This window comes from Grammomys surdaster, unplaced genomic scaffold (assembly GCF_004785775.1).
Source record: "Grammomys surdaster isolate TR1022 unplaced genomic scaffold, NIH_TR_1.0 170, whole genome shotgun sequence".
Classification (NCBI taxonomy): Eukaryota; Metazoa; Chordata; class Mammalia; order Rodentia; family Muridae; genus Grammomys; species Grammomys surdaster.
In genome coordinates this window covers 14,421,796-14,436,646 of record NW_021604618.1, presented here as the reverse complement: position 1 = coordinate 14,436,646, position 14,851 = coordinate 14,421,796, and the positions used below count along the sequence as shown (strand labels likewise).

The 14,851-nt window shown below is 34.5% G+C and overlaps 1 protein-coding gene across 1 annotated transcript in view; it reads left to right on the top strand.

The window, feature by feature from the left end:
* Ano3 (anoctamin 3) overlaps window positions 1–14,851 on the top strand; it is a 258,830-nt gene that overhangs the window by 230,122 nt on the left and 13,857 nt on the right. The window contains exons 18-20 of the mRNA XM_028766961.1: window positions 2,840–2,876; window positions 7,080–7,191; window positions 7,920–7,977. Coding sequence (XP_028622794.1) covers window positions 2,840–2,876; window positions 7,080–7,191; window positions 7,920–7,977 — 207 coding nt within the window. The remainder of the gene's footprint in view (window positions 1–2,839; window positions 2,877–7,079; window positions 7,192–7,919; window positions 7,978–14,851) is intronic.

The window sequence follows — 14,851 nt, the reverse complement described above, 5'->3', positions numbered from 1 at the left end:
GAAGGAAGGAAGGAAGGAAGGAAGGAAGGAAGGAAGGAAGGAAGGAATTAAGATCTGAGCAGATGCACTCCTGTGCTTTTTCACGCAAAACTTTACTGTAAAGTCCTTCAACTTTCTAAAACAATGTGCGTCCATGTACATGTTTTCTAGAAATCCAGAAGGTATAAATACTAGAAAATCAGTCTCTTAGACTTTGCAAATCTGTTTAGAATTTTGTTTTGTACGAGCCATGCTCTGATACAGAGACAACACACACTAAAACAAGTGCAAAATTCTTTGATGGCTTTCTTGTGTTTGTTGCTCTTTCTCCCTGGTTTACTTTTATATAATACATATTTTATGTAATACACCAACAAAGCATTAGTTAAAAGCTGATGCCTTCTAAGTTTAGAATGAATTCTATTTTGATTGTCAGGGCCAAACATGCCCTAAAAACCTGTTTCCCTCTGGGATTACTCTGATTTATTAATTACTAATTTGCAACCTTCAAGGGATGTTTCTTGACTATTTGAATCTATTCTATTGTATTGCTAGTTCCTCAACCTAGAACTGACCTTAATACTTGCATGTAATTAAAATGCTATAAAAGCAAAAAGTAGGAGGGGGGATGGGATAGGGGGTTTCTAGGAAGGGGAAGTTAGGAAAGGGAATGGCATCTGAAATGTAAATAAATAAAATATCCAATAAAATAATTACTAATTTGCTCTGCTATTTTTGCCACTCCTGTCCTACGTTTGGCCCATTGTGAAGAGACTGTCAATCTTAGGACCTTCAGAGATGATCACTCTCAGAACCTTTGCATCCTTGTTCATTTTTGCTAAGATATTTTCGCAAAGCTTATGTCTGCTTGACACTCTCCCTTGCTTCTGAAGGAAGTGTCATGTTCTTCAAGAGACTTTCCTTCTGTAAAGTAAAAAATTTTACATGCTTTTTAGAGTCAGCGTTTCTCTGTGTAGTTCTAGCTGTCCTGGAACTCGCTCTATAGACCAAGCTGGTCTGACTCACAGAGATCTACCTATCACTCTTAAAGGTGTGTGCCACCAGCTCCAAGCTTTACCTCATGACATATGTGTTGGCCATTTGTGCCTTCCCATTGGCAATAAAGCTCCATGAAAATACAGACAGAGTCTGGATAATTACCTATCACTTGCTTTTCCCCAAATACTATCTAACATAATATAAATTACTGATGAATGTTTAATGTAATAATAATATGTGTCAAAATAAAATCTGCTTACAGTATGTGACAGTAATTTTGGAAGCTCTCCAAGATGCATCACACAGGGATTAGAACCAGAACAGTTGCCTGATCATTCTTGTGTTTTTCCTCCCCCAATTATACAGGCATTTCACTCCTTATATTCAAATTCACACACAACCTGCTCTCTCAACACTGTTGCTACCATATAGCAAACATTTGAATGTATGTAAGTCATGTGTTCTTTCTGCCTTTAGAGTTCTACTTAACAGGTTGTTTTGTGGACTGAATGTGTAGTATAGCATACTAGTGGTACCGATTAGCTCTGTCACTTGAGTCTAGAGTCTTTAGATCTTAATTATCTTGGATAAATGTCTAACGACAATTTATAACATTCCTCCAGAGTTATTGTCATTTACTTGGGCATCCAGCTAAAGATGTTCCATCACAGACATGTAGATGGGTTCTATGTGTCAAGTTCTAAGACAATGAATAGATGGTGGAAAGTGCTCATAACAGAATATTCTAACTATACTTCTTGCTAGGTATTTTATGCTATCAGGCCATGTGGCTGTTATTTTCAGTCTTATTTCCCTGTTCTGGAAAATGGTGGTAGTATACTTACTTGACAAAATTGCTGTTCTGTAATTACTATATGGAAAGTGTGGGCATGTGTGAAATGCTGTAAATGGCAACTACTTAGACTTGGCTTTCAATCTCCATGAGGCCATTCAGCTCAATACTGACAAACAGTGGCTGGTAAAATGGTACTTGTCAGCTAATAAAGTCCATCATGTTAAAATCCTTGGAGAAGCTGTTATTGTCATCTGACTTTAGAACATGTATGGCATGGGAAAGAGCATGGCACAATGATTATAGCATGTAAAATCAAAGTAATCTTGCTTTAAAATTTGAAAATATTAGTTCATTAATGGGAGTGAAATAAAAAATCAATAAAAATAAATAGATCCAAACAAAAACCCACATTAGAGAGAAAAGAATATTACCTTAATGTAATTTGTCTCAAGATAGTATTGATCTTAAAATGAGGTAGATTTGGGTTATGGCTAAAAAGAAACAGGAAAGATTTTATTGAAAGAACAGTGAGAGAATCTGAATCATTCATTAAGTAATCAAATACGTTACTTGAATTCTGAATTTTGTGGACATGACTACCATTTGGTTTTGCTCTAATCTATTTTGTATGTATATACATGTGTCTGGGTGTATGTTTGTCACATATATATGGAGATTTGATGAGGCTAGAAGAGGGCATCAGACCCCCCAAGGCTGGAGTTGCACACAGTTGTGTATCTCATTTCAGCAACTTATAAGCTGAGTGAAGTTTGTTAATTTTGTCTTGGTTTAGGAAGTAGGTATTCAATGAAAATAAAAACAGCAACAAAAGGCAGATAATAAGGTGTCTACATGTATACATACAGATTTATTTCTAAACTCATTTATAGTTCAGCCATTCTGTGTATATATTCAGGTGTAGAATACTACATGCTATATTAATAAATATTTCTACTTTCTAAAAATGTATCCACCTTGTGGACACACTTTAGACACTTCTTTGAAATATTTAAATGCTAGCACTATATAAAAAAGAATAAAATTTATCTGTATGCTCTTTTGCAGGCTTATGAAAAAATTGCATACCTCCTCACAAACTTAGGTAAGTTAATTTTTCTTTTTTTACTTGTAGTAAGTAAATAACTCTGTGCATATTAGCATTTAGACATGTTGTGTATTTTACCATTTTTTTTGTCTTCAGTTATACAAGTGTTTATCCAAAGAGAGGTGCACTTGGAAATTGATGTACATTCATCATTACTTGGAAAGCTTTCTTTTTTTTAGATTTCTGAGTTATTTACTGTCCCTTCCTTACATATATGAGATGTGTTGAGAATGGGGATCATAAATATACTTTGATCTATGTCTGGAGGTCAGAGAAAACCTTGTAGGAACTAATTGATTTTCTTCTTCCATCAAGTAGAGTGTAGGCTCTGGACTGAGAACTTGTGGGTTAAAATCTTTGTTCAGCAACTTATTCTAGCTAGCTACAAAGTTGTGATCAATAGCCTTGTCTCTTGACACCTTATATTCACTGACTAAAATCCTTTCTTTCCTTTACTTCATTCTTTATCCTTATTGTTTGTTCATTTGTTTGTTTGTTTGTTTGTTTGTTTGTTCGTTTGGGACAGGGTTTCTCTGTTTAGCCCTGGCTGTTCATAAACTCACTCTGTAAACGAAGCTGCCAAATTCAAAACATCCACCTGCGTCTGCTTTCAAGTCCTGGGATTAAAGTGTGTACCAGTGCACCACCACCACCTGGATAGGATAATATTTTCACAGAATTTCATTTAGTATCATCATGATATATTTTACTTTTGACCCACTAGTTCTGAAGAAAGATAGCTCTAGTCCTGTTTGAATATTGAGTTTGATTTCTTTGTTTGTTTTTATCACTATGATTTGATGTCTTTCTTGTAAAAGACTTTTCTGAAGTGCTAGCTAAATATTTAGTGTCATTCACTTAAAATTTTGGATTACCTATATCTGTGTGTCTGTGTGTCTGTGTGTCTGTGTGTCTGTCTGTGTGTCTGTCTGTCTGTCTGTCGTGTGTTTTGTGTGTGCGTGTGTGTGTGTGTGTGTGTGTGTGTGTGTCCCTGCACACCATGGTCCCATGTAGAAGTCAGTTTTTTTCATCTACAATGTGTGCTCCAGAAATTGAACTCAGGTGTGAGGTTTGACAGCAAGCACAAGAAACCAAAACAAAAGTATGTTCGTAAGACACTTTATGATTGTCTACGGGTTACCATCCATCTCTATAATATGTAAAAGGTTCCATCACTTAAAAAAAAGCCCAACAGTTAGAATTTTAGATAGTGTCTCAGATTTGGCAGTTTCACTTCAGAAATACATGTACTTCTGTTTGGTTCTTCTTGTCTGCTGATTCAGGAAAATAACTATGACTTTCAGAATACATGTGTGCATACAACTTCCCCCTTTGGGTGCTCCAAGCCATATTGTTACTGATTTTATTTTTCATGGTACTTCTGACTCTTCTAGCCTTCTATGATCTGATGAGCATGTCTCAGCAACCTTTAAGGAGGGTTGTCCTTCTTCAACTGCTAGCTCCATACTCAGACTTCAGTTTCAGCCTTTGCTGAATACTTAGTTACTTGATATCAACTGTTTTCAGTTTCAAGAAAACAGACTTCTTGCATCTGCTGGCTTCTCCTTTTTCCTAATCTCATTAGTTATGATGCTTCCATATTAATACCTATTTGAATACTTAGGCTTGTGGGATTCAGTAAGGGTCAATCTGAATATGTATATTACAAATACTTTAAAAAGAAAAGAAAGAAAAAATAAGGAAAAGAATGTGAAAAAGAGAGGTTCATTTCTTGACCTCCCTCCAGCCCAAGGTTCATTTCTTAAACAGTTATAAGAGTTTCCCCCAACTTACCCATCAAAATGAACAAAAGCTATATTCCAAGATTCTGCCCTCTGAAGACTACAATTAGGAAGGAAATACTATAAGTAATTTCGTGTGTTTGGTTGGTTGGTTGATTTGGTTTGTTTTGTTTTTTGAGACAGATTCTCACTATGTAGATCAGTTTGGTCTTGAACTTATAAATATCTTCCTGTCCCTGCTTCATGAGTGCTGGGATTAAGGGAATGAGCCAAGCTTGGCTCTTTTCTTTTTTCTTTTTCTTTTTTCTTTTAAGTGTAGGTTTAGAAATTGAAATTTCCAATAGTTTCCATTTTGTTGTTGTAGATCTCATGCCCAACATACCACAAAGTGTGTGTAAAGTGCCAATCATCCATTTATTTATCCTTTCTGAGTTCAATTGTTTCATCTGGACAATAAAGTAATTGAGCTATATTGTCAAAAGCTATTTTACAGATTGTTTCAAAGCTCTCTTCTGTCTCTGATACCTATGTTATTTTTTTAAAGATATTTTTACCTCTAGAACAGATGAATTACAAAACCAAATGAAGATGGGGGTGGATTATAATTAATAGGAAAAGGAAAAATAGCTGTTCTAAGTATCAGTAATGTTAAAGTTTTTGCTTAGTGTTTTATTTATTTTTGACATATAACCCAGTGATGGCATGGTTTCTGAGGATCCACAGTTCTAAGTTAATAATCATAGTAAAAATTGATATTAATTTATGTAAGAAAAATCTATGATTGTATATATTTCTTAAAAACTCTTTGGAAAAGCTAATATATGCTTCATATTAGAAATTAGATCCTACTAATCAAAGTTACAGAAGTCTAAACAATGGTTTTTGGTTTTGTTTCCTAGACTTTTCCAAATATTTTGTTTTCAGAAGCCACCAAAAATGACTAAATCAGTTGACACTTCTTAAGATGGAATAATTACATATACATTTCTCCTACATGGGTTTTATTATGCTTTAGGTTTATGGTTGCTGAGATTTGTAACATGATGATTATTAGTTGTTTTTTTAAAAAAAATCAATTATCTGCAGTAATTAGTGGCCTTAATTACATAAACCCAGATTCTGGGACATAAAATCAATCAAGACATGAAAGTATAGGCTTTGTTAGAGATCAAACTGAGTCGTAGCATTACCATCTTAAAACTCAGAAACTGCATCATACATATAGAATAGATTTTGAAACAAAGAAATTAACATTTTAAGGACCTAATTTATAGCCAGTGGTGGATATGAAATACAAGTTTATAACCAGTAGCTAGTTTATTGTCAATAACTATATGCATTAAGAGAAAGCTAAGAAATAATTTGGCCATAAATATATTAGCCTAGAAAACAGAGTTTATGTTGTCAAAGTTTAGAATTCATTTTCTCCTTGAAGTTAAATGCTCATTCAAGACGAGCCAGAATTTGCTCCATGTAAAGATGCCATAGAATGTTGGAAAATCACTGTGTTGTTATTTGTGGTAAAGAACCTAGACTGATACCAAAAATTACTGTCGTTATTGTAACTCCCCTCGTTATATTTATTGATACATAGTAAGTTATTACAAACTCAGTAGCATAGGACAATAATTTTGGGAGGGGTGGGCTAGAAATTTGATAATCAAGGTTAATTTTTTAGGCAGTTTCCCTGGTCCATGCAGTTATCTGCTGGTATATAGACATCTACAATGGTCTCTTCACTGGCATGCTAGACTTCATGTGGTATTTTGGGGATGACTGATCTCTTTGATAGCCTTCATCTTTTCCCATGTCCCTTTCTGGATGTCTACTTGTATTTGGGTATAATAGTACAATGGAGATTCTCGCATAACATCTAGCTTGTAAGGGGAGACACACATGTAGAAGTGCTCCTACATCTGAACTCCCTAGTCTCTTGTTGGCAAGATTGAGTCACATTGCTCAAGTACAAAATCAACACCAGAGGAAACTATATCAGAATATGTGTGGATTCTAGAATAAATAATTCACTGGTAACTAGTATACAGATTTCTAGTGGGAAATCTTCATGCCAGAAATATTGTAATCTTGGTTCAGAATATACAGAAAGCAGAATAGCTCACTTTTAATACACATTGCACTTCAGAATGATTTTACCCAATTAAATCTTAGAAACCTAGACTTTTTCATGATTTCAAATGTGAACTATATGGAGCTTTGATCGATCTAAACAGGTCTTTCCACACTAGAATCTTTCAGCAGTGGCTAGAGTTTATTTGTTCTTTAGTATGCAACATCTTTTCATTTATTTTTGTTTTGTTACCTATATATGTTCTCTTTTTCTTTTTCATTGGAAGACTAAAAAATTTATAAAGGTAGAACATTGGTGGGTTTTTGTTTGGTTTTGTTCTTGGTTTGGTTTGGTTCACCTCATGTATGTCGATGTATGTGCTTCTTATAGAATATCCACGAACAGAATCAGAATGGGAAAACAGCTTTGCCTTGAAGATGTTCCTCTTCCAGTTTGTCAATCTGAACAGTTCTATCTTCTATATTGCATTCTTTTTGGGGAGGTGAGTTAACTTTGCACAAGCTACTGTTGACTGGGAGAAAACAAAACACAAACAGCATCTCCATTGCCAATTAGGTAACAGAAGTGGTGAATTCTTGCACTCTGCCTTAGAATATTTTCTAATCATATTTTATATGTGTTCTTCCTCAAGTAACCTCTGATAGCTACTACCACTTATATTTTACACACACACACACACACACACACACACACAGAATGTCATGTGTAAGTTATCATTTATCACTAATTATTATTTTACTGAGAAGAAAGGAATTTTTATGTATCCCTGAGTTACAATTTTTTTGGTATAGAAACCAGAATTCTTTTATCTGAAATCTGAGGGGGGGAAGTATAAAACTAAAATGCCCTGTTAGCCCTTTGCTTAGTACCATGGGAACATTCAGAAGCTAGAAACATTTTGAACAAAATCGTTCTGTGCACTAAGATGGTATTCATTAACCTAGCCCACACAATACTAAAATTCCACATAGAACAAAATATGAAATGTCATCAGTTTGATATATCAGCACTTTCGTCATCCATTGATACTGAGTTCATACGTCACTTTCTCATTCTGAGGTTAGTTTCTTTGATGTTGTTTAAACTTAGCAAATATCAACTGCATGGGACAAATTGCACCAGTTCTGTCTACCCACACAAGGACTTTGTGTAATGTGTCAGCAGGTGAACTTCACTTAGTTGCTAATGAATTCAAACATTTTTTTACAGATTCGTAGGCCATCCAGGAAAATACAATAAACTTTTTGAGCGGTGGAGACTGGAGGAAGTAAGTAACCCCATGCGAGTGGGTGTGCGGATGGTCATGGATACAGGCCAGTGGCCGCGGGAGGTAATGGGATGAGGAAGGAAGATATCCAAGAATGTTAGAGACACATTTTGGAAGAGTAGAGGTTGTTCTGTTTAAAATGGAAGGAGCTTTATTTATTTTTAAAATGGGATAGTATTTTGCAGTTAAATACCAATATTCTGGGCTCTTCTCTTATTACTTTTTAAGTCATGTTTGTTTGTTTGCTTTTGTTTGTTTTCTATTTACAAGCCCCACAAATATAGTTCCTATAATTTTACTCATTTGGAAAAAGTATTATCATCTATTGAATGAGTTTCCAAATATAAATATGTTATGTTCCCTTTGATGAAACAAAAATTCAGTCTAAAAACAAATCTAGCATAAACCAGTCATATATAAATATGTGTGCACATGCAGAAATTCATATTTCTTTTTAGGGAGGTTATACATTTTATTCTTTTTTTCTTTTAAAAATCTTTATTAAATTATTCTTATTTACATTTCAGAAGTTCCCTTTTCCCAGTCCTACTCCCTGAGTTCTTTACTCCCCTACCTCTGAGATGGTGCTCCCCACATGCCCACCCACCCCCACCTTACACCCACTAGATGGGAGGGTGACCTCCTTCCTCAACTAGGGTCCATATCTACTGGAGATGGTTTCTTCGTGTTCCATCTCCCCCCTATTGGGCATTTCAACTAATGCCATCCCCATTGAGTTCTGGGATGTGAGTCTTCTCACATCCCAGGTCTTTAAAACTTTCTAGATGTTCCTCTTGCCCATATCCCCAACTGCTGCACATTTCAATTCATTCTCCTGGCTCTCTGAGTGTCCCTCCTGTCTCTCCCTATACCTGATCCTGCCCATCCTTTTCTCCTCCTTCCTCCCCCTCATCCACCTAGTTTTATATATCCCTCTGCCTCCTGTGATTATTGTATTCCTCTTCTAAGTTGGTTTCAGGTATCCACACTTGTGCCTCCCTTCTTGTTAAGCTTCCTAAGCTCTGTGAGTTCTATCATGGGTGTTCTGAAATTTTGGGCCAATATCCACTTATCACTGAGGGCATACCATACATGTCCTTTTGGGTCTGGGTTACCTCACTAAGAATGCTTTTTTCTAGTTCCATCCATTTGCCTGCAAAATTCATAATATCTTCATTTACAATAGCTGAATTGTATTCTATTGTGTAAATGAACCACATTTTTCTGTATCCATTCTTTGGTTGAGGGACATCTGAATTGTTTCTAGGTTCTGGCTATTACAAATAAAGCTTCTATAAACATGGTGGAGCATGTGTCCTTGTGGTATGGTGGAGTGTCTTTTGGGTGTATGCCAATGAGTGGTATAGCTGGGTCTTCAGGTAGAACTATTCCAATTTTCTGAGGAAATGCCAGATTGATTTCCAGAGTGCTTGTACCAGTTTAAAATCCCACACCAATGGAGGGATGTTCCTCTTTCGCCACATCCTCACCAGAATGTTCTGTTCCTTGACTTTTAAACTTAGTCATTCTGATTGGTGTAAGGTGAAATCTCAGAATTGATTTGATTTGCATTTCCCTGATGACTAAGGATGTTGAACTTTTCTTTAAGTGCTTCTCAGCCATTTGAGATTCCTCTGTTGAGATTTCTTTGTTTAAGTCTACACCCCATTTTTAATTGGGTTATTTGATTTTTAGGAGTCTAACTTCTTGAGTTCTCTGTATATTTTGGATATTAACCCTCTATGGGATGTAGGATTAATGAAGATCTTTTCCCAATCTGTAGGTTGCATTTTGTCTTATTAACCGTGTCCTGTGCCTTACAGAAGCTTTTCAGTTTCATGAGATCCCATTTGTCAATTGTTGATCTTAGAGCCTGAGGTATTGGTGTTCTGTTCAGGAAATTTTTCCCTGTGCCAATGTGTTCAAGGCTGTTTCCCACTTCCTTTTCTATTAGATTTAGTGTACCTGGTTTTATGTGGAGGTCCTTGATCCTCTTGGACTTGAGCTTTGAACAAGTAGATAAATATAAATCAATTTGCATTCTTCTCCATGCAGACAGCCAGATAGACTAGCACCATTTGTTGAAGATGCTTTCTTTTTTCCACTGAATGTTTTGTCTTTTTTTTTTTATCAAAAATCAAGTGTCCATAGATGTGTGAGTTTATTTCTGGGTCTTCAATTCTCTTCCACTGATCAACCTGTCTGTTTCAGTATCAATATCATGTGACATTTTTCACTATTGCTATGTAGTACCGTTTGAAGTCAGGGATGGTGATTCCACCAGAAGTTCTATTATTGAGATTTTGGGTTTTTGTTTTTTTGTTTTGTTTTGTTTTTGGCTATCTTGGATTTGTTGTTTTTCATATGAAATGAGAATTACTCTTTCCATGTCTGTGAAGAATTGTGCTGAAATTTTGACAGGGATTTCATTGAATCTATATATTACTTTTTGTAGGATGGCCATATTTACTATGTTAATCCTTCCAATCTATGAGCATGGGAGATCTTTCCATCTTCTGAGGTTGTCTTCAATTTCTTTCTTCAGAGACTTGAAGTTCCTGTCATACAGGTCTTTCACTTGTTTGGTTAGAGTTACACCAAGATATTTCATATTATTTGTGACTATTGTGAAGGATGTTGTTTCCCTAATTACTTTTTCAGCCCATTTATTATTTGTATAAAGGAAGGCTATTGATTTGTTTGAGTTAATGTTATATCCATGTACTTTGCTGAAGTTGTTTATCAGCTGTGGGAGTTCTCAGGTAGAGTTTTTGGGGTCCTTTATGTATACTATCATATCATCTGCAAATAGTGATACCTTGAGTCTACTTTTCCAATTTGTATCCACTTGATCTAATTTTGTTGTCTTATTGAACTTAGAACTTTGAATACTACATTGAACTACTTTGAATAGGTAGGAAGAGTGGGCAGCCTTGTCTTGTCCCTGATTTTAGTGGAATTGTTTTAAGTTTCCATTTAATTTGATGTTGGCTGTTTATTTGCTGTATATTGTTTTTATTATGTTTAGGTATGTGCCTTGAATTCCTGATTTCTAAAATACTTTTAACATGAAGGGGTGTTATATTTTATCAAAGGCTTTTTCAGCATCTAATGTGATGATTATGTGATTTTTTTTGAGTTTGTTTATATAGTGGATTACTTTAATGCATTTTATGCATTTTTGTATACTGAACCATTCTTACACCCTTGGAATGAAGCTTACTTGATCATGGTGAATGATGGTTTTGATATGCTCTTAGATTCAGTTTGAAAGAATTTCGAGTATTTTTGCATCAATATTCATAAGCAAAATTGGTCTGAAGTTAGTTCTCTTACTTTCTAGGTTTTTGTGTGATTTAGATATCAGATTAACTGTGGCTTCATGGAATGAATTAGGTAGTGTTCCATCTGTTTCTATTTTGTGGAATAGTTTGAGAAGTATTAATATCATCTCTTTTTTGAAGGCCTGATAGAATTCTACACTAAACCCATCTGATCCTGGGCTTCTTTTGGTTGGGAGGTTTTTAATGACTACTTTAATATCGTTGGGGTTATAGACTGTTTAGAATGTTTACCTGCTCTTAATTTAACTTTGCTATTAAGTATCTGTCTCGAAAATCGTCTGTCGTTTAGATTGTCCAATTTTGTTGAATATAGGCTTTTATAGTAGGATCTGTTAATTTTTTTTAATTTTCCCAGTTTCTGTTCTCTCTTTTTGTTTCTGAATTTGTTAGTTTGGATAACTAATTTGTTAGTGTGTCTTTTAGTTAGTTTAGCTAAGGGATTATCAATATTGTTGATTTTCTCAAAGAACCAGTTTTTGGTTTTGTTGATTCTTTGTATCATTCTCTTTGTTTCTAATTGGTTTATTTCAACCCTGGGTTTGATTATTTCTTCCTAGTGGATGTGTTTGCTTCTTTTTTTTTAGGGCTTTCAGATGTGCTATTAAGTTGCTAGTGTAGGATCTCTCCAGTTACTTTAAGAGGACACTTAATGCTATGATTTTTTTCTCTTAGCACTACTTTCATTGTGTCCCATCAGTTTGGGAATATGTCTTCATTTTCATTGAATTCTTGAAAGTCTTTAATTTCTTTCCTTATTTCTTCCCTGACCAAGTTATTAATGAGTAGAGAATTTTTCAGAGTATGTGGGCTTTCTTTTATTTTTGTTGTTATTGAAGTCTACCTTTAGTCTATGGTGATCTAGAATGTTTGGTATTATTTCAATCTTCTTTTATCTGTTGATGGTAGTTTTGTGACTGATTATATGGTCAATTTTAGAGAAGGTGCCATGAGGTGCTGAGAAGAAAGTATATTCTTTATTTCTTTATTGATTTATAATATATATATATAGCCCATTGAAACAAGATGAAAACAGGATTTCTGCATTTCATGAGCCTTCCCTGAAGCTGAGAAATTGTCTTCCAAACAGTAGTACTTTCTAGAGTGAGAAATCTCTTTGTCAAACTTTTGGCATTATACTTAAATGATTGTGCTCGTATTGGATTTTAGTATTGATATTATCCTATAAAATTTCTTCTCAATTCTAGGAACTTAAAATAACTTATGTTTATTAATTTTATTTTCTAATATGGTGATATTTACTAATTCAAAACTTACTTTCATGCTAAGAATAATAAAGTATTTCTACCAAATAGAAGCTATGCATTTAACAGCAAAAGCAGAGTCTATGTTTGTTGAAGCTTATATCTTATAACTACGCCCATGTCTGATCTCTGTTTTCATCAGAATTTTGTTCCTTCTCTCAACAAAAGTGACTTTAATAATGATTCCATTCGAAAAAATATCCAATTAACATATGGTGATTTTAATATGAAGTTGTAATGTAGAAGGAGTTAAGAAATTTTACAAAAGAAAAATTCAGGGATAGTTTCAGTCTCTATACAAAGCTCCTCAAAATTATCAGAAAACCCCACTGATGATATCTTTCTAGATTGTTTCAGAAATTGTCTCTGTACATGGATGAAGCCTAAAACTTCCTCACAATTCCTGCTTTACAATAAAAAAGCTGGGTTCAAATATTATTTGCCATTACAACTTGTTCTTTGCCTTCATCATTCATGGCTATCTAGTTCTCCATGCTAAAATGGTCGTAGTAATAATTAGGTTCTCAAGTTATTTATAGATAGGAGTTAATTTACAAAGCACAATAAGCACAACCCTGGCCTAAGGGATAATCTTCACAAATTGTTGCTGATGCTTATCAGTGTTCTAGCACCATGGCTCTATTTGTACTATTTTGTGGCCAAAGACAATGACTGAGTGTCATTATACATTCCTATAACCCCAGCATTCGAGAGATGAAAACTGAAGATATCAACCTGATGCAGACCCTGAGTGCCTAATGAATCCCTACCTAAATGGGCTGTTATAAATAAGACACTGGGAGAGGGAAGATGGACACTAAGACAGTGATGACCCTGAGCTTGCCCGGAAGTCTCAGGTTTTTCAGTTTTCTTTTGTTCTGGTTATCAGTATGTCTGTTAGTTTGTTTTTGTTGTTATTTATGACCAAAAATGATGATGACATTCAACAAAAGTCTGGTCACCCACTTAGTAATTTAAGGAGTACTTCTATCACGGTGGCTTGACTTGGTGAGTTAAGAAACCTAAAGTGGGAACAGAGGAGTTATAGCCATGTAGATGCACATTGATGCCATTTTAAAAGCTAACACTACCACTTATTGTATTCAAATGTGTATAATCATCATTGTTATTTTTTTACCATTGATTACTAAATTGTGGGAAGTATATATTAATCTTGAAAGTTCCAGAAAAATAATTATAATAATGGTATCACAAAAATATCTCATAACCCTCCTCCACGTTTTCCATTATAGATGTGATATGCAGTAGCTATATTTATGCACAAAGGACTGAATGTTCTAGGCAAAAATAACATTAGCAATGTAATTTATTATGGACCCTAGAAATCTCTAATTATAAAGTATGAAAATTAAGGATAAGTATTCACTCTGAATTCAATTCACATAAGAAGCAAGTATGAACACAGACTTGAGGGTGGGCCTCTGATGGAGGGACTGCAATGGACAAACCTATGCCTTTATTTGATAGTATTAAAAATCATGTAGGATAGGATGTCATCAGAAATGAACAAATGCTTTGTCTTTGGGTTCTCGTAGTCCATGTGCTTAAATTTCCAATTTGGTGACATCTTGTCTGGGACTCTTAGCTCCTTCCTGTTATGACTAGTTATAGCAAGAAGTAGCATGTGCCCTCATTTGTGAAATTAAATTAACTTTTGCATTTCAATCAAAAGGCAAAATTGATAGTAACCAGTATAAGGAAAGAAAAATGATACAATTTGTCAGAACTTTTAAGAAATGGCTACATCATATTTATGACTCTCACTATAGATAGGTGATATCTATGTAGAAAAAATATCATATAATTCAATGTATTCCAAAACTAACAATATTACTCATTATTACATTGTTCAAAAGTGCCATTTTTCAAGCGCTTACTACATGCTGATGTATTCCATCAATAGTTACTAAGTGCTCTTCTGATATAATTTTATAAATCCTCATAACAATTATTCCTATTTCTACTACTACTGCTACTACTACTTCTATTATTATTAATTATTATTATTATTATTGCATTGATATTATAGATGAGTAGATAAAAAGAGTAGTTTTATAATTTGCATAAAGTCACAAAACTGATGAAATTATGATCTGAATAAAAGCAGTATAGCTTCAAAGTCTTGTTCTGAACAATGTTTCCCAGGCACCATTGGGATGGGATGTGAGCATAGCCATAAAAGTACATTTTGTGGGCTTATACAATTGAGCTGACTTTAGAGTAGAAATCCTAAAGTAGGTAAAACAG